The sequence below is a fragment of the Tenrec ecaudatus genome, chromosome 7 (assembly GCF_050624435.1).
Source record: "Tenrec ecaudatus isolate mTenEca1 chromosome 7, mTenEca1.hap1, whole genome shotgun sequence".
NCBI classification, from domain to species: domain Eukaryota; kingdom Metazoa; phylum Chordata; class Mammalia; order Afrosoricida; family Tenrecidae; genus Tenrec; species Tenrec ecaudatus.
In genome coordinates this window covers 136,916,843-136,939,925 of record NC_134536.1, presented here as the reverse complement: position 1 = coordinate 136,939,925, position 23,083 = coordinate 136,916,843, and the positions used below count along the sequence as shown (strand labels likewise).

The window sequence follows — 23,083 nt, the reverse complement described above, 5'->3', positions numbered from 1 at the left end:
TGAGAAGATTGCTTTTGGACTTGTAAATAGAAAATAGCATTACTTTCATATATTGGGTTTCAAGTCCAGTGCTCAGGAAACCATTTGTTTCCTCATAGGTAGGGGGAAAAAAAGCCTGCAGGCAGAGTTGGGCTGCCAATGGATGGACTTCAGCAGAAAGCTATTAGAATGTTTTCCTGTGCAAATATTGTTTAAATGATGAAAATAAGGATCTTCATTTAAAAAGACTACAAAATATCCACTATAAATAAATTCTATATTCAAAAGAATATATACAAATAGCAATAGGTATGAACACTTGCTGAAGAAGACTAAAGCTCACTCGTGTCACCGAGCTGGCCGCTCTGACTCTTGGGAGACCTCCCACCCGGTGGGCCACACAGAGCCCTTTCAGCACCTTCCCTCCTGCCTCAACCGGCTTCAGCTGGACTGGATACCTCTCTGCTAGAGGAACGACTCTGCCGCTTGTTTCCCCTTCTTCCTTTGACCTACATGCTCAGTGGAAAGGGATCGCATCAGAGTCTCTATTAAATTCCTCTCAAACTGGAGAGTCTCTGCTGTCCTAAAGCACACTCCCCTTCCATTTGCTTCACATGCAATGACTAAGAACGTGAAGTTGCCACAACGTTTCTAACCACATGTGGGAGATAACACAAAAACTCACTGCCGCCAAGTCATAATGTCTCTGTAGGACAGGGTAGAACTGTCCATGTGAGTTTCTGAGATTAACTATTCATGAGAGTTAAAAACTGCCTCTTTCTCCCACAGAGTGGCTGGGGGTTTCGAACTGCTGACCTTAACGGTTAGCAGCCTAACGCTTAACCACTATGCCGCCAGGTCCTCATGTGTGAGAGGTGAACAGGAATACATAAAAGTGGTGGTCATAAATGTGTGTGTACATATGCACCTTTACTGCCATATTAAAACAAGAACTTTGGTGGTAGATTAATTTGCAAAAGGATATCAATAATGGTTGTGCAACAAGAAAATTAAATCAGTGGCACTGAATTATGCATGTAGACGTTGAATTACAGAATGTATGGTTGTGTATATTTTTGCCACGATTTTTAAAATTACACTAATAAAAAATAATAATATAAATAAATCAATAATTACACTAATAAAATTAATAAATAAAACAGGAATTTTAAGGAACGCCTTAGAACAGAGTCGAAGACTCAGATGGGCTGTTCGCAGGTGTACTCTTTGAAACTGGTAAGGGCATAGAAACAGTGTGATACTAACGAATCCCTGAAAGGTCGTTTTGAATGAGCATCCCTCCCGTGATGACTGTCAAGGCCACTTTCCTGTTTCAGTCAAGGTTCTGTGCCTTGATGTGAACTCTCTCAGCCCTCAAATATCTTTGGCCCATTAATGAAAGAAGTTCAGAAATGGTGAGACTGAGCCGTCCGTGGAAAAATGAAAGCAGTGTGTCCTGTCAAAAAGTGACAGTGGCCATTCTGTGACCCAAGTGCTGTGCCAAGGAGGCCCTTGGTTCAGTGTCTCTAGCCCTGACTGACACCACGAGGTGGACACCCGCTGCTAGTCCTGTGTGACAGCAGGAGCCCAGGACATAAAGAGAATCTGTGCGACCAGCCTGTCCCAACTCCAGAGACCAAAGTCAGAATCACTGTACCGCTGGTGAGGTGAATGTCGTGGCACGGCTTGTTTCCGACGTGCTTTCACCGGCTGTCTTACGTGGAAGGATCGCCAAAACCATATGATTTGGGCAAACCAAATGCTGGTACTTGACTGGCGAGGTAGTTGACATGCTCGTTAAGACTTGCCCCAGCAGAGGTAGCTTGTAAGTGGCAGGGGGAAGACTTTCTGCCCGGGCTATGTAGTTTTTCATCTGCTTCTAAGGGCACCTTTTGACTACCCTGTGAGATAGTTCATAAAACCATTTTTATATGGGCTTGAATCTCTGGATAATATTGTAAATTTATGCTTACTTTTTAATTGCCCAGACTACTTTCTTGTTAACAAGGCATAATATTGGTAGCCAATTGGTGTTCTGAAGAGCATCTACAGAGCCGGGTACCCTGTACAGATGCTGGGTCCTAAGCATTAATTAGGAATACCAACCCTTATGCCAATTTTTAACTATGTCGGAAGGCAAGTGGGGTAGAGTTTCTTCTCATATGTAGGCTTCATAGTTTAGGCTTTTGTTCCTATGATCAGAAAGCTAATGAAAGAAAACTAAATTGACTAGCCTTCCTGTTCGCTTGAAGTAGAGCCGCGCGAGCAGGCATAACTAGAGAGATGAACCTAAATGCAGAAGGTGAGATGGCCGTAAGTGGGACGTCTTTACAGAATAGCAAAGACGGTCCAGAACTATGGGAGCCGGCCGGCTCTGCCAGGTAACACTTCCTCCTCCACAGGACAAGAATCTCTGCAGCAGTGACATTGTGAGCAAAGTCATTCTGAAAACCCTTTCATCTACAGGCCAGAAACTACATTCAGTCCTTGACCCAGATGCCGAAGATGAACTTTGCAAATGTCTTTCTTGGTGCCAACCCCCTGGGTAAGTGGACCACCTCCTCTTCTCCGGGACACTGAATTAATTACAACAGAAGCTAGGGGCTCGAGGGGTTTTTCCTGTGGGTTAAATCGGGCACCATTAAGTAAATCTCCCAAGGTAACACAGAGCTCATCTGTCTTGGTGTTGTGAAGTGTGTTCTCTTCACGTGGCATGCATGTATGTGTGGGTAGGGTGACGTGGGCAGTGGGCCGGTGCATGAAGAGAGGAGGAAATGGTGAGCGTTAGAGAAAAGATTGGAGGGAGCAGGAGGGACAAGGTGCAGAGGAGAGCCCGTGACTTGTTCACATCTGCTGACACGCTATAATCCCCCGAAGTTGAGGGCACCAGGAGCTGCAGCATGGACGCATGTTTTAAGACGACCGCCACCCCAGCTGTCGGGGTGGGTGGGGTCACCCTCATGCAGGAGGAACCCACCAGCTCATCAGGATGCATGGAATCCTGGCGGGGTTGGTTCAGGCTTGCCTCTGCCCTGGCCTGTGCTCTCCCTGGTTTGGGATGATTTATCTGAGCTAACTAGTTCGAGGATGTCTGAGTTCTCTCTGAGCCCGAAGTACTCTTTAATGATGGGGAAAGATGCTGTCTGCCCGTAGCTGCTTTCTTGTCTGTCAGTCTGTTCTGGATGTTTTCATCCAATTCAACTGAGGTTTAGACAGACTGGTGGAGGCCCAGCTCGCTGCCTCGGAAAAACTCATAGACGTGGCATAGGTGGGAAATGTGTGTGTGCTGGTAGCCTGTCTAGGTCACATGCATCCCTGTCCCCTTGGAATCATGACATTTAAACATTCCAAAGAACTTGGTAGTACCTGACTGCTAGTGAGGTGGTGCTAGGATTTGGCCCGTGTGCGCTCAGCCCTGCCCTTGTCAGGGAGTGAGAAGTACTGGTAGCCACAGCTCAGTGATGTCACAAGAAGGATCTCCTCCTGCTTGGCAGACAGGACACAAAGTTACTGATCCTGAGCTCCTGCCTGCCCTGAATCCTAACCCAGCAGGAGTACACTGGCACTATAAATATTAGCAACTCTATGTTATTATGATCACTGATTTCATGTTCCTTCATTGTTCCCAGCAAAAAGCTAGCTTACCCTTCACTGTTAATAATGTACAGTCAAGCGGGCTTCATGAAGTTTTGGGGGAAACTTCCATTCAATTTTCAGTTCTGTTTTTCCCTGAACTTTTTTTAAACAACCCCCCTCCCCCGTAATTTACACCTGTGGCCTGTTTGAGGGTTCTTTTTCTTCCCCTGCCCTGATTGCTCATTAAAGACCCTGGGTACAGCAACGTGGTGCCTACTTCTTACCCTAGGGAGGGCCGAGGCCGCACGTCATCCCTCTTTAGTCAAAACCAATCACTGATGGATTCCTAGGAAGGGAAGACCATTGGGAGCAAGGACTGTAATTCCCCTCCTGCTTTATGAACTTTAACCAGCACATGAATATTGGCTTGGTCTCTATATCCTTGGAAATCGCATTTCCCCCTGGGTTACTAGGGACCCAGTAGGTCTGTCGTAGCCCCCAGTGCATGCAAGAGGAGAGCTCTTTGGGAAGCTGGTTAGTTTTCCTCCCCCTCCCCACCCCCACCCCACCCCACATTTAAGGAACCATCAGTAACTTCAAAATCTCAAAATTCTTTGTATTTCCCCAGTGATTAACAGTGTTCCCAGCAACATGTATCTTCCCATGTGCACCCCTTCTCTGAAACATCTTCTCTGGAAAGTAGAAATTAGAAAAGGCACTATTTTGTAATCCCTGATGAAATCATCAAGGAGCCCTGATGGCAGAGTGAGTTAACTGCAAGGTCAGCAGGTGGAACTCACCGGCCACTGCTCAGAAATAATGAGGCGCTCCACTCCTGTCCCGAGTTACATACAGCCTCAGAAACCCCTCTGCCCAGAGCAGCGGTCCTCAACCTGTGCGTCGTGGCCCCTTTGGGCGTCAAACAACCCTGTCACAGGGGTCACCCAGTTCATAACAGTAGCAAAATGACAGTGATGATAAAGGAGTAACGAAACTAATTATATGGTTGGGGGTCACCACACCATGAGGAGCTGTATTAAAGGGTCACGGCATTAGGAAGGTTGAGAACCGCTGCTCTATGAGGTCACTATGAGTCGGAAAGAACTGGAAGATAGTCAGTAATGAGATAATCACTTCTGGCAAGGCTAATCAATGGATGCTCAAAGCTGTCCGTGAAAGATGGGGAGCTGATAATCTCATGATGCTTAAGTATCCCACAGATTACTGGCTGGGGCAAAGAAGAAAGCATCTTAACCCAGTGAGCAAATTCAGCATCTTCATTAACTCACTGTGAAACATGCAGCCTTACCTATGAAACATCTTTAGCCTGGTTCTTAAGAAGCAGCCGCTGATGGACATTCCCAAGGTCACTGGAAGGTCTTTTCGGGTTAAAGTCAGGAAAGGGAGGTGTTTAGAAGGTGAGGGACTATTCTATATTAAAAGAGGCCAGTCACATGGTCCTTCTTCGAATCCTTAGTTAAGCTAACCAGCTGTCAAAGACAACTTCAGGTTCACTGGGAAAATTTTAGCATGGAATGCACGTTAGCGTTTGTGAGTTGGTCAGTTGGCAATAAGGTAACTGTAACATGATGTTGTCGGGAGATGTCTTTATGCTGAAATATTTGGGAGCCTTTTTAGAGTAAGTCTGGCAAGATTTCATCTTCCATACTGAGGACATGTTGAAAGGAGAGAGCGGTCCCGGGAGAAGGACATCATTTGAGGTGGGCTCGAAGCATGGCGAGGAGAGGGAGACCCTCCATGAGATAGGCTGCCACAGTGGCTGCATCGGAGGGTCCTGCGTGGGGACAGTTGTGGGAATGACGCAGGACCGGGCAGCACTTTGTTCTGTTGTCCTTAAGGTCACACCCTACTCGGTGGCACCTAACAACAGAACATGATTTTATTTTTAAATTATGCCCTTGAGTCCATTCCTGCTCATACTGACCCTATAGAGCAGAGTAGGACTGCCCGGTGTGTTTCTGAGATTGTATGACTTTATGAGAGCAGAAAGCCTCATCTTTATCCCTCGGAGTGCCTGGGAGGGTTGAACTGCTGATCTGGTTATCCGCCTAACGTGTAACCCACTACATACATGCGCTCTCTGTATGTCTGTCTTTAAATACATTTATAGTTATATTTATCCTTTTTATTAAGTATTTTTGTATATTTTATATCTCTAAATATACATATATTTCTATCATTTAAAATGTTAGCAGTTAGTGAATCTGGGTGGTGGGTATATAGATGGTCTTTGTACTATTGCTCTTACTTTTCTATTTTTGTATATTTGGAATTTTTCATGGTAAAAATTGTAAAATCAAAATTCCCTTTTATTGAAATATCATGTCTCCCTCACATCCCAAATCCTCAATATGTTCATTATTTAAAGATTGTTTTAATCATTTTACTGGGACTTGTACAACTCTTCTCATAATCCATGCATCCATCCACTGGGTGAAGCACATTTCTACATTTGTCGCCATCATCATTCTTAAAACATTTGCTTTCTACTTGAGCGCTTGGTCTCAGCAACTCATTTTTACCTCTCCCTCCCTGCCCCACTCCCCAGAAACCCATGATAATTTATAAATTATTATTATTTTTCATGTCTTACGCTGTCCAGTCTCCCTTTACCCATAAAGATCTTTTTGATGCATATGTATTTACCTTAAGCTAGCAAGTCTTGAAAGGAGAAAGCAAAAGCAAAGCCAGCGGGCCCCGCCCACCTGGTGTGGATTCCGTCCAGCGTAAGGTGGACCACAAGCCTTGGTTTTGATGCCTCTTGATCTCATGGTGGTCACCACGCTGACATCCCACGAGCTTGTTCAAGCAGAATTCCACTTGTTTAACTTCTTTAAAAGCCCGTCATCCATGTGCGCACAGCAGATGTGTTAGAGGCGACTCCTCTGTTTAGCTCTGAGGACTCGGTATTGGCTTGTTAGCGAGGCGTAATTTCCCTGAGCACGGGGAGAGCCGCTCATCTCCTCGCGCTCTGGCTTTGGCAGCGGTCGACTTGCTGGAGAAGATGCTGGTGCTGGACTCAGACAAGAGGATCACAGCAGCCCAGGCCCTGGCTCATGCCTACTTCGCTCAGTACCATGACCCTGATGATGAGCCAGTGGCCGATCCCTACGACCAGTCCTTTGAAAGCCGGGACCTCCTCATAGACGAGTGGAAAAGTAAGTTCTGCAGTCCTGTGCGCTTGAGAAAGCCTCCCGTTGGGGAGGAAGGCAGACTGCTGAGTGGTTGTAATCCACTCGCCGACACTGGTACTCGTGCCTCTAATGCAGGGGGAGCACAGTCCTCCGGCTGTTGGTGAACCGAGCCCTGGGCCGCTGACCTGCTTTGTACACAGCCCCTCGTTTGCGAAGCAAACGCTTCTCAGAGTTGTGTTCACAGCTCCCTGAGATGAGTAGAGAATGGGGCATTTCATTAATAGAACTAGAGCTGAGAGATGTAACGTATGAGAGAGCTAGTTGGGGATGTAGCCGGGAGCCCATCCCATTCTCCTAAATTCAGTCTTAAGTTCTTTCCATGAAGCACATAACCAGAACACCTGTGTATTCCCAACACTGCCGGGACTGCGGGGCATTGGCAGCGTGCGGGAGTGCTCGGGTACCCTTGAGCACCTTCCCAGAGAGCTGTAGTGGGGGGGGGGGGTTGTCACTCAGTGATGAAAGGCACCAGGAACGTAGCTGTTCTGTTTGTGTCCTTGACCATATGTCCCTGGAACAATGAGACAGTTACTTGAAGGAGCCCTTCCAAGAACCCATCTGGATGGGCCGGGGGCGGGCGGAGGAATAAGAGTACTGCCGACCTAGCCGATTCGACTCAAGGAGGACGGAGTCCTGTGCCATTCTAACCTCGCACGCTTTCCCTGCCCGGGTTCTAGGCCTGACTTACGATGAAGTCATCAGCTTTGTGCCACCGCCCCTCGACCAAGAGGAGATGGAGTCCTGAGAGCTGCCGCTGTCCCGTCGGTCCCACTGCACTGTGAGGGGGAGGACTTTCCGTGGGAGCTCTCCACATGTCATTCAAGTGCCTCTTGTTGCAGAGAGCTCCTCCAACGTAGGGGGCGTGTGCGTGCGTGTGCGTGTGTGTGTGTGTGTGTGTGTGTGTGTGCGTGCTCGCTCGTGTCGGAGGATGAGAGCAGACTGGCGATGACAGAGACTTCGTGTGGCCTCAAGGTCGCTCACCAGGCAGCAAGCAGCCTGCGGCGTAGAAATACTAAAGCATCCCTGATGCATTTTGGCCCCTCGTGTGGTCCCACCAACAAACTGGGGGCTGACTGCATCATCATCATCATCATCCTCATCATCATCCTCATCATCGCACAGTGGCCCAGAGGGAAGGCTCCTACCCTCTGGCCGCTCCGGCCCCAAAGCCACCCCTCAGATGATGACAACGAGGACACACATACAGCTGCCCGGACCACCTGGCTCCCTCTGTGCACCGACTGCCACCAACTTGCTTAGTGACATCCTCTGAACTTGAGGGCAAGTCTGAAACTGTAAATACGTTTGTGCCTTAAAGGGGGTGGGAAGGAAAGAAACAGCTCGTGGAAGTTGGGGGTTGGGTGCAGTTCTGAGCCAGGCAAGTTGGCTGGGCTTTCCCATTGGGTAGCCCCCTGTGCACCCAGGGAGCCTCCGAGGCCTGTGTGGGTGAGTGAGTGTGTGTGTCTGGCCCTCCGGCACCCACCCCCCCTGGGCGGTGTTGCCATTCCTCTGCTTGCCCTTCACCTCCGCCGCCGAGGCCTCCGGAGGCCCGGCCTCAGTGGTTGCGCGGAGCCGGTTCTTCCTACCAGTGTTGCCCGTGTGCTTGTTATTCCCAGCTGAGCGAAGATGTGTCTTGCATGTCGTGCGATTTGAGCATGCACAGCTGCTTGTCCTGTTCTCATCGGCACGCTTACCAGTGGAGACTGCGCAGAGAGCGCCTGTGCGGGACGTCCCCTCGGCCGGCGTTCTGGGCAGGCGAGACGCCATCCTCCCCTCGGCCCCCAGTGCTGTTTTGCATCGAACACAACTGTTACTCCTCCAGGTGCTTCTGATGTGAAGACCATCCAGAAACGGAACAGGCGGCTGTGGATAGCATTTTCCATTCTTGCCATCCTGGTTGTCAACAATACTGTCTTTGGGGAGCGGTTGCGGGAACGATCAGGGCTTCCCCCAGGAATGTCCTCACTGTGGAAAACACGTTTCTCTTCACTTCTGACCACCAGAGCTAAGGAATGCCCGGAAACAAAGGAGCTCTTGAGGCCGGAAGCTCCCTTGGCCGTCCCTCTCTCTGCCTGGTCGGCAGGAGAGACACTGGGTGTCGCCGCCCTCGTCCTCGTTTCCCCGCCTCTTTGGAGAAGCGTCTTCTCGGCAGCTTAACACTGACTTCTTGGTCTCGGTTCGGGGAGAAGTAACATTTGTTTCTGAATTTTGTATATCGCAGGAGTCTTTTGGGAAATGTGATACCTTTAGACGGGGAGAAGGGCAAATTATTTTAATATTTTGTATTTTACAACTTTTTAGAGATGAAATATCCTCAGGGGTGGAGAAGAAGAGTTTCCCGATTATTTTGAATTGCAGGCATCTGGTCCTCCAAAAGACCCACTTGCAGGGTTGGCTTAGGCGACAGCACCTGCACGTGGACCAAGGTGTTTCTATTTCCGCATCACAGCGTAGGGGTGCCCTCACTCCAGGGTCCAGGGCCACCCCCTGCAGCACCGGGAGCAGGAAGGAAGGTGGCAGGCGGAGGGGATCGTGCCTCACCTGGATTCTCCGCCCCCTCTGAAAGGAAAGTGACCCCTAAGGCCTCATCTCCTTCGTATGCAGTTCAGACCCTCACTTGGAAACGTTACCCGCAGCAGCCATGAATTCCAGCAGACATCCACTTGCCAGTGCTAGCGTGGCTTCCCACAGGAAGATTGGGGCCGGGCGGTTTTTAAATAGAGGTCTTTGCACACGGGACCACATCCGTGTGAGAAGGCTACGTGCTCCAGGGGCCTGGGCTCAGCTCACGGAAGAGCTCCCGGGTGTCCGCGCCAAATGCACCCCCTTCCCCTCCCTTCCGTTTCTCTCGACAGAAAACAAAAGAGGATAAGGAAACGGCTATTTTCTTTGTGTTCATGAACCTGGCTGTAGTCAGTTATGCCACAGAAGATGTCACACAGTACCACTGGTTGAAATAAAGCCTATTTTTCAAACGTAGTAAGTCTCTCGGGTTTATTCTGTTTGACTGGTCTCTATTCCACACATGGTGCCACTGTAAGTGATGATGTTCTCACCACGGCACCCCGGCACGCGCTTCGGGAACATCAGGATATGACACGCAAAGCGTAGAAGAGGCGATGCTGCGCCTTTGGTGAAGCTGAGCTGGGCCTGTGATATGGCGGGGAAAGCAAAGAGCCAAGAAGCCAGGCACCACCAGGGGGGTCTTTGTCACCACTTTGGGTGTAAGAACAGCCTCAGGAAGGGGCCAGTAAACCATGACCCGAGGGACAAATCCAGCCCTCGCACCTGTCTTGGTGTGGCGTCTAGTTTTATCAGAACACAGCCGCACACGTCCATCCACGTGTTCCCCGTGGCTGATTTCGGGCTGCCATGGCAGAGGGTGGCATTGCAACAGAGACCGCGTGGCCAGCAACTTCTCAACTGTTTATTCTGTGGCCTCCACCAGAAAAAGACCAACGCCTGCCTAGAATGTCGATAAAAGGAAGCAGCTCAAATACACATGGGGCTGTGTTGTTTCTGCCTTGACCATCCAGGCCAGTGGTTCGCAACCTTCCCAATGCCACGGCTCTTTAATAGAGTCCCTCATATTGTGGTGACCCCCCCACCATAAACTTGTTTTCATTGCTGCTTCATCACTGTCATTTTGCTACTGTGCTGAATCCGGTGACCCCTGTGTTGAAAAGGGTCATTCAAGCCCAAAGGGGTCACGACCCACAGGTTGAGAACCGCTGATCCAGACCATCTGTAAACAGTACGCTTTTATTTTTAAATTGCCACAGACATGGCTGCATGTGTTCACATAGGTGTGCACATACACTCTGGAGGTGTATGTGCGTGTGCATTGTTGCTAGGCTCTAGACAGGTATTCCATGAGTGTCTTGTATTCACTGGCTGGGGCCCAGGAGAATACTCATCAAAAATGCGCTACCTCACAGCCTTAAGGAGCCACAGGCCCGTCCCATGACTGAGTTCTAGCGGCCCGTGCGGCTGCACTGCCTCTCAGCAGCTGTGGAATGTGGAATGCTGACAGGTGTCCCAGGACTGCATGACAGGGCCCAACCCCTGAGGCTATCGAGTGTCCAGTTGGGCCTGCTGTGCTGCCTGGTCCCTGGCTGGCAGCTGGGAGTGGTGGCGATGCCAGAGGGAAGCAAGCACAGGCTCCCTCATCACCCTATCTACAGTGACTTGTGAACCGAGTGAGAGAGAAGGCACCCTTTGTCGTGTGTGGTGGATCTGACCGCATGGCAGATATTCACCTCCGTGCGCTGCCAGGAACACCCGGCTGGCAGGCAGGGCACCAGCACCCCTTCCTGGGAGGCTTCTCCGCCTCCCTGGGGCCTTCACGGCCTGGGTTATAAGGATCGGCGTCAAGACGTTTTGACATAGATGCTCTTGTCACTTGGGGCCGGGTAATTCTTGGTAATGAAGGTGCTTTGTCGGATGTCGAGCACTCCTGCCCTCTGCCCACAGCATTGCAAGAGCACACGCACAGGTCACGCTCAGATGTGAAAGCCACAACTTTCTCCAAACGGCACGGTCTCCTAGGTGCCATGCAAAGTCACCCCCAGTTGAGTGTTGCTAGAATGTCTTGCAGAATACAAGGCTACTTTTCTTCAAAAATAACTGAAGGCTCCCCCAAAACACCCAAACTCACTGCCATCAAGTTGATTCTAACTCGTGACCTAAACCACAGGGTGAAACTGCTCCTGTGGGTTTTTGAGACCCCCCCAAGTCGAGTGGAAAGCCTCATCTTTCTCCCACAGAGCGGCTACGCCATCAACCCATTGTCACGAAGAAGTGTCTTGGTATTGTTAGGTTGGGGTTGCTTAGGATTGAGGAATACACGTTGGAAAGGCCTTTTTAAAGACTCGAGGCTATCTTTGAAGGAAAGGGAGATGTTGAGCACTTCCAAAGAAAGAACGGTGGGCACCGAAGTCAGGCTGTTCTTTGTGCTTTTTGTTTTTCTAATGGGGCGTGTTTGCTCAGAAAGAAGCTCTTTGACGTTGACCACTGACTGAAACAGAAGGAAGACCCCGTGGTAGAGTGGCTGCCTTTTGGGCTAGTAACCACAAAAGCAGCCACTCCTAGGGGAAAGATGAAGGTTTCCACCCCAGTGACGACGCGGTGCAGCCCTCGAAACCCACAGAACAGTTCTACCCTGTCTGGAGGGTCGCTCGTTGTCGAGAGGGACTTGAGAACAGTGGGTTTGTTTCGTGGCTGCGAGCGTTTCTTAGACAACAGGTGAAGGGCATGCAGTAGACAGAACACTGGGTGTGCAGCCGACCTGGTGTGCGGATCCCCGCTGCCTCGTGTAGGGCATGTGACCTTGGGACCATAGTTACTAGCTTTCTCATGTGGTAATGATTACAAGAAATAACAAGTTCCGTGGTGTCGTGGATTATAAATGAGGGCTGTTTCAAGGGAGACTCTCAACTCCAAACAGTTGGAGTCTTGGACACCTCCAGGCTGAAGCCTGTGGGCTCTACCCTGCCCTGTAGGGTCACCAGGAGCCAGCATTGACTATGGCAGTGAGCTTGGGATTTGGGGGTGAGTGGCCTGATACCAGTCTGCATGTCCCTTGAGTTTACAGCTGCCCTGCTGGGGGGAGGCGGAGAGGGTTGTGCAGTGGGAGTGGCCTGAGCACTTCTGCGGATGGCCCAGGGCCTTCCCTGTGTTCTTGGATAGATGTCCTTTGAGAAACCTTCCCTGTTCACTGTGCCTCCATTGATTGCTACCCTGGGCTATTTTGTAGAGACCCTTCTTCATGGCAGTACCTCACAGTACCTGTTTTTCTTATTCTCAGTCCTCACCTCTTCTCCACTGTGCACTGCAGCACGCAGGAAAACGCAGACCAAGGCGTGGATGCACCTCCTGGTTTGCCATGATTTGAGGGCAGCTGGGTTGGGGGGACTCTTTAATGTATCCTTTTCTGAGCAGTGTAGCTGATGTGCTGTTTTCAGCATGATTGGAAACCTAAGCCAAAGGGCTACTGCCCCCCAGAACTACCGGTTAGTCTTCCGGTTGGAGGACGTGGGCTGGTCTTCAAGGCTGGTTCTAATGAGCCTTATAATCAAATTTCCTTTAGGGGAAGATTCCTTTTCAGCGTGCCCCTGAATGCTGACGTGTGCCTGCTATTAGCTCCAATGATTGATGACTGTACTCTGAGTCCCTGCCGTCAGCAGAGTTTTGGTACTTGAACCTATGTCAGTCATTCCACAAGCAGCCTTGGTGGTTTTGAATTGGGCTGCTAACTGCAAGGTCAGTGGTTTAAAACCACCAGCTGTTCCATGGGAGAAAAATGCGGCTTTCTACTCTCCAAAAGATTTGTTTTATGTGTCCACTGAGGTAAGCTTAAAAAGCACAAGGGGTATAGGGGAAAGGCCACTAAATGCATAAATTCCCAGGGCAAAGCCCAGGCTCTCTGGTAGAGGTCAGACCAACCCAGGGATATATATGGCAGCCAACTGAAAAAGGAATGGAAGGTAAATAAGTGGCCATCTAGCTCAGAAGCAACAAAGCCCACGTGGAAGAAGCACCCCAGCCTGTGTGATTATGAGGTGCCGAAGGGATCAGTTATCAGGCATCAAAGAACAAAGATATCATATCATTGTGTGCTCATTTCCCCGATAGGACCACTGAAGAAAAATGGGTGCATAAGCAAATGTGCTGAAGAAAGCTGATGGTGCCCGGCTATCAAAAGATCTAGTGTCTGGGGTCTTAAAGGTAAACAAGTGGCCATCTAGCTCAGAAGCAACAAAACCCACATGGAAGAAGTACACTAGTCTGTGATCATAAGGTATCGATAGGATCAGGCATCAAAGAACAACTAATCATTGTGAATGAGGGGGAGTGGGGAGTGGAAACCCAAAGCCCTTCTGTAGGCAACTGTACATCCCCTTATGGAAAGGTCTCAGGGAGGAGTTGAGCCATTCAGGGTGTAGTGTAGCAACGATGAAACTTACAACTTTCCTCTAGTTCCTAAATGCTTCCTCCCTCCCCCCTACCCTCCGCTATCATGATCTGAATTCTATCTTACAAATCTGGCTAGACCAGAGGATGTACACTGGTCTACACTGGAAACAAAGGGAATCCAGGACGGATGATTCCCTTCAGGACCAGAGGTAAGAATGGAAATGCTGGGAGGGTCAAGGGAGGGTGGGGTAAAAAGGGGGAACCGATTACAGGGATCTATATATAACCTCCTCCCTGGGACATGGGCAGCAGAAAAGTGGGTGAAGGGAGACATCTGACGGTGTAAGATATGACAAAATAATTTATAAATTATCAAGGGTTCATGAGGGAGGGGGAGAGGGGAAATGAGCTGATGCCAAGGGCTTAAGTGGAAAGTAAATGTTTTGAGAAGGATGAGGGTAATGAATGTACAAATGTGCTTTACACAATGTATGTATGGATTGTGTGTGCTAAGAGTTGTATGTGTCCCCAATAAAATGATTTTTAAAATAATAAAAAAGGAGTGGAAAAGGGGGAAAGGATGAGGATAGTGGGGGAACAGGGCACTAACGTGTGGGAAGCGTATTGTTTATGTCTCCACAGGAAAGAGAGAGGAATCAGACCTCAACCTGGTGTACCAAGGCATGAGAGCAATATACCAGCATGAAGCAGTGAACTAACAGACAGGTCTGCAGGGCTACCCCCAATCCCAGCTTCGTCAACCAACCCCGTCTCCCAGAGGATTGCACAACAGAGGACAGCACTGAAGATACAGCCCAGAGAGAATGGCGGGTCTGCCCAGACCACACGGAGCAAACTAAGAGGGAGAGAACCACATCGTGGCCCACCACCATGCCCCGAGGACAACATTCCTGCACACAGCCAAGGCACATAGAGGAAGGACCATAGGACCAGCCCCACCAGGAGACACAGCCTCTCCTCGCTGACCACAGCACTGCAGGGAACAGCACTGGAGACACAGTACGGGAACTGTGCCTAGTCTGACACGCACGCACGCACACGCCACCGGAACAAAACATGAAGGGGGCACAACAGAGCAGCAAGGGAAGCAAAGCAATGAAGTCCTGAAAATTGACTTCCTACTGGGAGAGCAAGGCTTGTCACCTCATCAGACTCAAACAGACAATTTGTAGGCCCTTTTTCTTTTTTTTATGTCAAATAAGATAGACAAGATAAACAATCTTGAGGAGTAAATAACAGGGCCAATAGATCAGGGTTAGAAAGAAGGGGAGTAGGGGAAAGGGAACAGCAAACACAACAAACACAGGGACAAAGGAATAAGAGACCTAAAACTGATGGTGAAAGGGTGAACAACACCTGGTGAGGTGTGATCAAGTACAGTGTAGCCAAGAGGAATTACTGAGAGCCAAACGAAGGCCGAACATGATAGTGGGACAGGAGAAAAGTTAAAGGAAATAGAGGAAAGAACTAGGAGGCAATAGACATTTATAGAGGTATAACTATAGGCATGTATATATGTAAATATATTAATATATCATAATAGGGGTATAGGTGTGTACATATACATTAAATACTAAGGTTCAGACAGACACTGGGGCCTCTACCCAAGTCCTCCCTCAACACAAGAACACTTTGTTCCAATAACCTGGCATTTTGTGATGCTCACCTTCCTGACACTATCTCTGAAGTCAAAATGGGGGCATAAGGAAATGTGAAGAAAGCTGATGATGCCTGGTTATTAGAAGATAAAGCTCTGGGGTGTCTTAAAGGCTTGAAGTTAAACAAGCAGCCATCTAGCAGGGAAGCAACAAAGCCCACATGGAAGAAGTACATCAGCCTGTGTGATCACAAGGTGTCCACTGCATCAGGCATTAAAAGACCCAAAACAAACAATCATATGATGACAACAGAGGGCGTTCAGAGGGAAAACCCATCTGTAAACAATTGGACATACCCTCACAGAAGGATCATAAGGAAGGAATGAGCCAGCCGGTGCAGTGTAGCACCGAAGAAACAACATTCCTCTAGTTCTTTAATGCTTCCTCCCCCCACTATCATGACCCCAGTTCTACTGTACAAATCCAGGTAGACCCGAGCCTGTACACTGGTACAGAGAAGACCTCTCAACACATGGAATCCAGGACAGATAAACTCCTCAGGAACAATAATAATTGGAGTAACAATACCAAGAAAGTAGGAAGAAGACAGAGGGAGAAAGGGGAACCAATCATAATGATCAACTATAACCGCCCCCACTAGGGGACACACAACAGAAACGTGGGTAAAGGGGAACAGTAGATGGTATAAGATATGAAAATAATTTATTATTTATCAAGGGTTCACAAAGGTGAAAGGATGGGGGAGGGAGGGATAAAAGAGGAGCTGATACCAAGAACTCAAGTAGAAAGAAAATGTTTTGAAAATGATGGTCTAGCTGAGAAGCAACAAAGCCCACATGGAAGAAGCACACCCATGGAAGAAGCACACCAGCCTGTGTGATCATAAAGTTTTAATAGGATCAGTTATCAGGCATCAAAGAATGAGAGATCATATCATTGTGAATGAGGGGGAATGCGGAGTGAAGACGCAAAGCCCATCTGTAGGCAACTGGACATCCCCTTAGAGAAGGGTCATTGGGAGGAGATGAGCCAGTCAGGGTGCAGTGTAGCACCGATGAAACACACACCTGTCCTCTAGTTCTTTAATGTTTCCTCCCCCCACTATCATGATCCCAATTCTACCTTACAAATCCGGCTAGACCAGAGCATGTACATGGGTACAGATAAGAGCTGGAAACAGGGAATCCAGGACAGATAAACCCTTCAGGACCAATGAGAGTAGCAATACCAGGAAAGGAAGGGGAAGGTAGGGGAGAAAGGAGAAACCGATCACAATGATCTACATGTAACCCACTCCCTGGGGACAGACGACATAAAAGTGGGTGAAGGGAGACATTGGACAGTGTAAGACATGAAAAAATAATAATTTATAAATCATCAAGGGTGTTGGAGGGAAGGGCAAAAATGAGCTGACACCAAGGGATCAAGTAGAAAGCAAATGTTTTGAGAATGATGATGACAACAGATGTACAAATGTGCTTGACACAATGGGTTGGATGGATTATTATAAGAGTTGCAAGAGCCCCCAATAAAATTATTTATTTTTTAAAAAGGTCTTTAGGGTCGCTGTGAATCAGAAAGCAGTTGATGGCAGTGAGTTTAGGAGTTTGGGACATAGAGGAAAGAGGTGTGACTTTAACCTCATTTGGTAATAATTAAAAGGGGAAAAAAAGATGCTACTACCTTTGTATGTGTCAGTTGAAGGGAGGAGGAGGGTGGGGATGATGACATGAAATTACAGGCCCAACCCAGACCCTTGACAAAGATCAGTAGTTCTTAACTCTGTAAGATCCAATGCAAATTGGTTTCATAACAAATATTTCACAAGATCCCTTTATAATCCTGAACGTAACTGTGTCGATCATATTCATTGTCATTGAGTCACTTTTGACCCATAGCAAGCAACTCTATGAAGTCCTGGGCCATCCTCACAATTGTTCTTTTTTTTTAATCATTTTATTGGGGGCTCATACAATTCTTATAATCCATACATACATCCATTGTGTCAAGAACATATGCACATTTGCTGCCATCATCATTCTCAAAACATTTGCCTTCTACTTGAGCCCTTAATATCTGCTGCTCATTTTCCCCCCTCCCTCCCACTCCCCCTCCCTCATGAACCCTTCATCATTCATATATTATTATTATTTTGTCATATATTACACTGTCTGACATCTCCCCCTGCCCTCTTCTCTGCTGTCCCTCCCCCAGGGAGGAGGCTATATGTAGATTCTTGTAATCAGTTCCCGCTTTCAACCCCACATTCTCTCCACCCTCCAGGCATTGCTACTCTCATCACTGGTCCTGGAGGAGTCATCTGTCCTGGATTCCCTGTGTTTCCAGTTCCTATCTGTACCAATGTACATCCTCTGGTCTAGCCAGATTTGCAAGGTAGAATTGGGGTCATGATAGTGGTCGGGCGGGGGGCGGGGAGGAAGTATTTAAGAACTAGAGGAAAGTTATATGTTTCATCGTTGCTACCCTGCACCCTGCCTGGTTCATCTCCTCCCCACAACCCCCTCTGCAAGGGGTGTCCAGTTGGCTACCACTAGGCTTTGAGTCTCCACTCTGCACTCACCCACATTTTCAATTATATGATTTTATGTTCCTTGATGCTTGATACCTAATCCTTTCGACAGCTCGTGGTCACACAGGCTGGTGTGTTTCTTCCATGTGGACTTTGTTGCTTCTGAGCTAGATTGCCGCTTGTTTATCTTCGAGCCTCTAAGACCTCAGGCGCTGTGTCTTTTGATAGCCGGGCACCATTGTTCCTTTGAGCCCACTGTTGCATTCACTGTGTTCATCTATTTTATCAATGGTCTTCTTCTTCACTGCCCCTCAATTAAGCATGCTGTCCTTCTCCAGAGACTGGTCTCTCCTGACAATGTATCCAAAGTACTTGAGTACTGAGGTCTTGCCAACCTCGCTTCTAAGGAGCATTCTGCTGTAGTTCTTCCAAGACAGACTTGTTTGTTATTTTGGCAGTCCTTGGGACTTTCATTATTCTCTGCCAGTATAATAATTCAAATGCATCAATTCTGCAGTCTTCTGTATTCAAACATAATGTGCATATATAGAGGTGGTACCTGTGTTGCACAGGGTTCTCTAGAGACACAAAACCAGATTGCTACTAATTATATATATATTTATAAAGATAGATATATAACACAAAAAATGAACCGTTAAATTATATACAGATAGATGATAAAAGAAATTAACAGTTAAATTATAAAGCAGTAAGACACTAGCAGTCCTTTAAGTCTTGAGAGCCGCCAGTCCCTTTCTGTAGAGAGAGCTGGGCTATATATACCCAGGCAGCAAACAGCAAGGCAGGTCACCAACTGTCACCAACTGTCGGTCCCCAGCTCCAGAGACGAACATTCCAATTGTGTGGGCTTAAAGGGACCTTCACTGACAGCGACACAGTCCACAGGCTAGGCATCCCACAGGTAGTGTACCCTTTAAATTGCACAGAACAAGCAAGGCAGCCACACGCAGGTTCGATAATTAAAGAACAAGAGCCAAGGCAAGGCTCACCGAGCCATTTATCTCTCCACCCTTCAGTTAATCCCACTTGTGTTTATCAGTCAGGCTGGCACAATAAACTATCGCAGTACCCCAAAAAATCCAGAATTTATTTTCAAAGCTATGCAATTTTTTTTTTTGCAAAGCCACCTTATCACCTTCAAAGTATTCTCCATTACATTTAATACATTTGTCAAATTTGTGATTCCATTCTTGGAAACATTTTCCAAATTCATTTGTTTGGATGGCTGACAGCACCTTCCTCGTTGTTTGTTTGTTTCTCTTTCTTTGCCTCTTCTAAATTGTCAAATCACTGTCCTTTAATGCCTCTCTCTATTCACAGAAACAAAAAGATGTCACATGGAGGTCAGGTGAGGAAGGTATGTGGGGCATGCTGTTTTTTTGCCCCAAACGGGCACACTGAAATGGCTGCATTGTCGTGGTGGCAAAACCAGTCCCCGCCTGCAACGAATGAGGCTTTTTTGGTCACACACTGTTATGCAATCTTTGCAGAACCTCTAAATAGAAAGCTTGATGAACAGTCTGATCTGGTGGAACGAACTCCAAATCCACTATGCCAAATGCATTAGAAGTTGACATTTCATTCTTTCAGGAAGCTGACAGAGGTTCAGAACCAGCTTTGTCATCAATGGACATTTCACCTTTTTTGAAACAAGACCACTCATACACTTGAGTTTTCCCCATACCGCTGTCCTTGGAAGCTGTGTTCCACATCACAACAGTTTCTGTGGAATTTTTCCTGAGCAGGAAACAAAATTTCATAGCCACATACTGTTCTCCTAAATTGGCCATCACAAAAAACAAGATTTGAGTGAAATTGCTTCTATGAAAAAATGCACTGTGACCAGAAGGAACCTTCCCAGGTGATGCCACTGGGTGCACAAACTCAGAGCGAGTTGCTTGATGCTCTCCTGGGGGTGGGAGGTGGGGGCATGCATACTACGAAAGCTCCAGCTCCTCCCAGTGTAATTCTGGTTTTGGGGGGGGACCCCCTCATATTTACAATTCCCAAGGAAACATACATCTCTAAAAATAGGAAAGGAATTCTGATGTGGAAACACTCACATATAGCTTCCTAAAAGATATAACTCCATAGTCAACGGCTCACACCTACTCTTGGTGTCACTGTGAAGGTGACAGCCACAAATAAGGTCTGTACCAACAGTTGGAGAACCATGACCAACTGTCATCATGTGATTCCCTCAAATTGATGAACAGTTCTTGGGAAGATTCCAAACAGCACATATTTTAAAGTGATTTTTCATGTGTACAGAAGTATATCAGAAAAAAAAGTATATCAGCACCACTCAAAACCTATTTTTTGAAGTATCTAGATTTGTATGTTTTCATTCAAAATAAGCTTTATGTCATGTCACCAACATCATCGCGAGTGTCCCATTAGAATGCTAGCGTCCCACTTGGACTTATATACAGATTTCTATGTTTTTATAAGAAAAATAAAACTGGTTCTTCGGCACCCATCTTTCTGAAGTCCATTCGTTTCTGTGACTGAGTGAAAAGAGGACAGCCTTGCCATGTGAAGGGTGGAGGCTAAGGCTTAGGACTACGAGGGAGGACCCAAAAGAAACCAGCATTTTTTTCAAAGATATTTAATTTTTAAATAAATCCTTTTATTGGGGGCTATTGCAGTTCTTAAAACAATCCATACATCAGTTGTATCGAGCACATTTGTACCTATTTTCAAAACATTTTCTTTCTCCTTGAGCCCTTGGTATCAGCTCTTTTCCCCCTCCCTTCCCCATCTTCCTACCCTGTGACCCTTTGATAAATTATGAATTATTATTTTCATATCCTACACTGTCTGCTGTCTCCCTTCACCACGTTTGTTCTTCGTCCCCCTGGGGGTGGGAAGGGGGGTAATACGTCTATCACTATCCCCCTCACATCAAAAAAAGTAGTGAGTGTTGTCTTGATCTTTGATTTCACATGACGAGCTTTTGGGGGGGCAAGGTGATAATGGATAATGGGGTCTTCATTGACTTGACTGATGTTTGCTTTCCTATTTCTTGGTGATATTGAATTGGTCGAGATGATTGGTTCCAAATCAGTGTGTGTGGGGTGTGTGTGTGAGAGTGTGTGTTGTGTCATGGGAGGAGGGGGTACTTGGAAGTGCTGGCCATCTTGATGGCCTTGAGATCATGGCCCGCCAGACCACAGCGTGGCCAAGGTGGTGAGGTAGGGCATGCTCAGCCAGTCATGGTTCTCCGCCTCCATCTCCTGGCAACACTGGTGTGCTTCCCTGTCCACATGTTTCCAGGAATGCAGTGGCTGAGGAGGAGGAACCTCCTAGGTGCCTGGAGCCCTGCCAAAACCTATGCTTGATAAGTAAGATAGCATTAGGGTCTCAGCTGAGATCTTCAAAAAATAAGCTTTTCACCTTCACGAGAGTCCAGCAGGGTATGTGCTTGTGATGTAAGACGTTTCTTGAGACTCCCCCCTCAGCCCGCTGGCTGCTTCCTGCCAAGTGTCATTAAGGTCCTCAGCCACTGTGACAATCGAGAATGAGCAGGCATGGCTTCTTCCCCCCTCCTTGCTAAAAAGAAAGATACTCTCGTGAACTGCTATTCTATGTTAGGCCATTAATTTTATTGTTTTATCTTTTCATTAGGCATTTTAAATCCCTGAGTATCTTGTGTAAAGAATAGCTCACACTCTGGTCCTCGTCACGGCACCACTGCGACTAATCCACAGGCAACACTGAGCGATCTCTTAGTTCCAGAGAGTTTTAGCGGGTTGATGAGACACGCCTCCGAGTTTTTGAAAGAAGAGCAAATATAAAACACACCCCGTCTGCATAAATGCCCTGTGCCTGACCTCTGCTGACCACAGAAGGGAGGAATCAAAAGAGCCCCAGTATTACTGGCACCCCTTCCGGGTGCTTTGTGTCTTATCTCCTACCACTTCTCACACAGCCTCTCCTCGTTCCCACTCCACTTTGCTTCCTTCCTCCCCCAGCTGGCCTAGAAATGGAACCAGACCCTGCAGCTGTAGTTACCTCTTTCTTCAGCCAAAGAGGTCTTGAGCCAACGCCCTGAACAATCACCATTTGGGGTGAAATCACTCAACATGCTTACCTCCCCAGCTCTGCATTATGCCCCTCTCGTTCCCCAAGCCTGGGTTTGGTGCCCCTTCTGTGTGCTCCTCGGGCTCATCTGGTTGTCCTGGCCTGCTGTTTACCTCCTTCTCCAGAGGCAAGACTGCCTAAAGGTTTAGGGTTCAGCCTCTGGAAGCAGCCTTCCGAGTTCAAATCCCAGCCCCACTAATTCCTATTCAGCCAGTCTTAGGCAATCGACTTCAGCTCTCTTGGTCTCTATCATAGAGTTGCGGTGAGGATTACAAGAGTCACGAGGGGTAGAGCCCTGGGCAGAGAGTAAGTGCCCAATAAACATTAGCTCTCATTATTAGACTGTCTGTCCTGCTTCACCAGACAGTCCCTATCAGCTAGCGTGGACCTCAGACACAGTAGGCATTCGATCTTTAGGGACTCAGGCAGCAAAGGACTGTCATTTGTTAACCACTTGAAATTGATCTTCCGCTTCCTGATTTTACAATCACTCGACCATCTTTGAAAGCAATGGCCAGCTAAAGAAAGAACCCACAGTGTGGAGAGATCTCTGCCCTGCTTAAGAAAACAGGAAGCTGTGTGGAAGCTCCTAGGTTAAGAAGGCACGGCGTTGGGCAGGCAAATCGGTTCTGACTCTGCCTTCGTGTTGCTGCGCCAGTCAAGTTGGAGGCAGAGTGAGTTCGTGAATTGGAACAAGAATCAAGACTGCTGAAGGTGGCCGATGGCCAAGATTCAGATGATGCCCATGAGCTCCCTACCCATCTGCCACTTTAAAATGAAAGTATCGGGGAATTGGAAGTCACCACGTCCTTCTTGAACCCTCCCTTGCGATCCCACAAATCCCTGGTAGGAACCTTGCATGGGTGGAGCACAGGGCGTCGAGGGAGAATTAAAGGCAGCTTTCCCGTGGCAGTGGAGGTTCTAGTGGTAGAGACAGCTATAAACACCGGCATCTGTAGAACAGAACTGCTGCGCGCCTGTTGCTACGCGGGCCATTTCCGGGTCAGGTGCACCTTTGATCTACCTGCCTGGCATTCAGCTGACACAATAGGATGTACACGTGGGAGTCTGAGGGCTGACTGTCCTCTCAGGTGTTTGGGTGACCTGATGAGCTGGCTCCATTT

The 23,083-nt window shown here is 47.8% G+C and overlaps 1 protein-coding gene across 3 annotated transcripts in view; it reads left to right on the top strand.

Annotated features, from left to right (window-relative positions):
- The window catches only part of MAPK14 (mitogen-activated protein kinase 14), a 90,719-nt gene extending 80,970 nt beyond the window's left edge, over positions 1–9,749 (top strand). For all 3 annotated transcript variants that reach the window (XM_075555207.1, XM_075555208.1, XM_075555206.1), the window contains 3 exons: positions 2,446–2,524; positions 6,561–6,734; positions 7,448–9,749. In XM_075555207.1, coding sequence (XP_075411322.1) covers positions 2,446–2,524; positions 6,561–6,734; positions 7,448–7,515 — 321 coding nt within the window. In that variant the 3' untranslated portion in view covers positions 7,516–9,749. The remainder of the gene's footprint in view (positions 1–2,445; positions 2,525–6,560; positions 6,735–7,447) is intronic.
- The last annotated feature ends 13,334 nt before the right edge of the window (positions 9,750–23,083 follow it).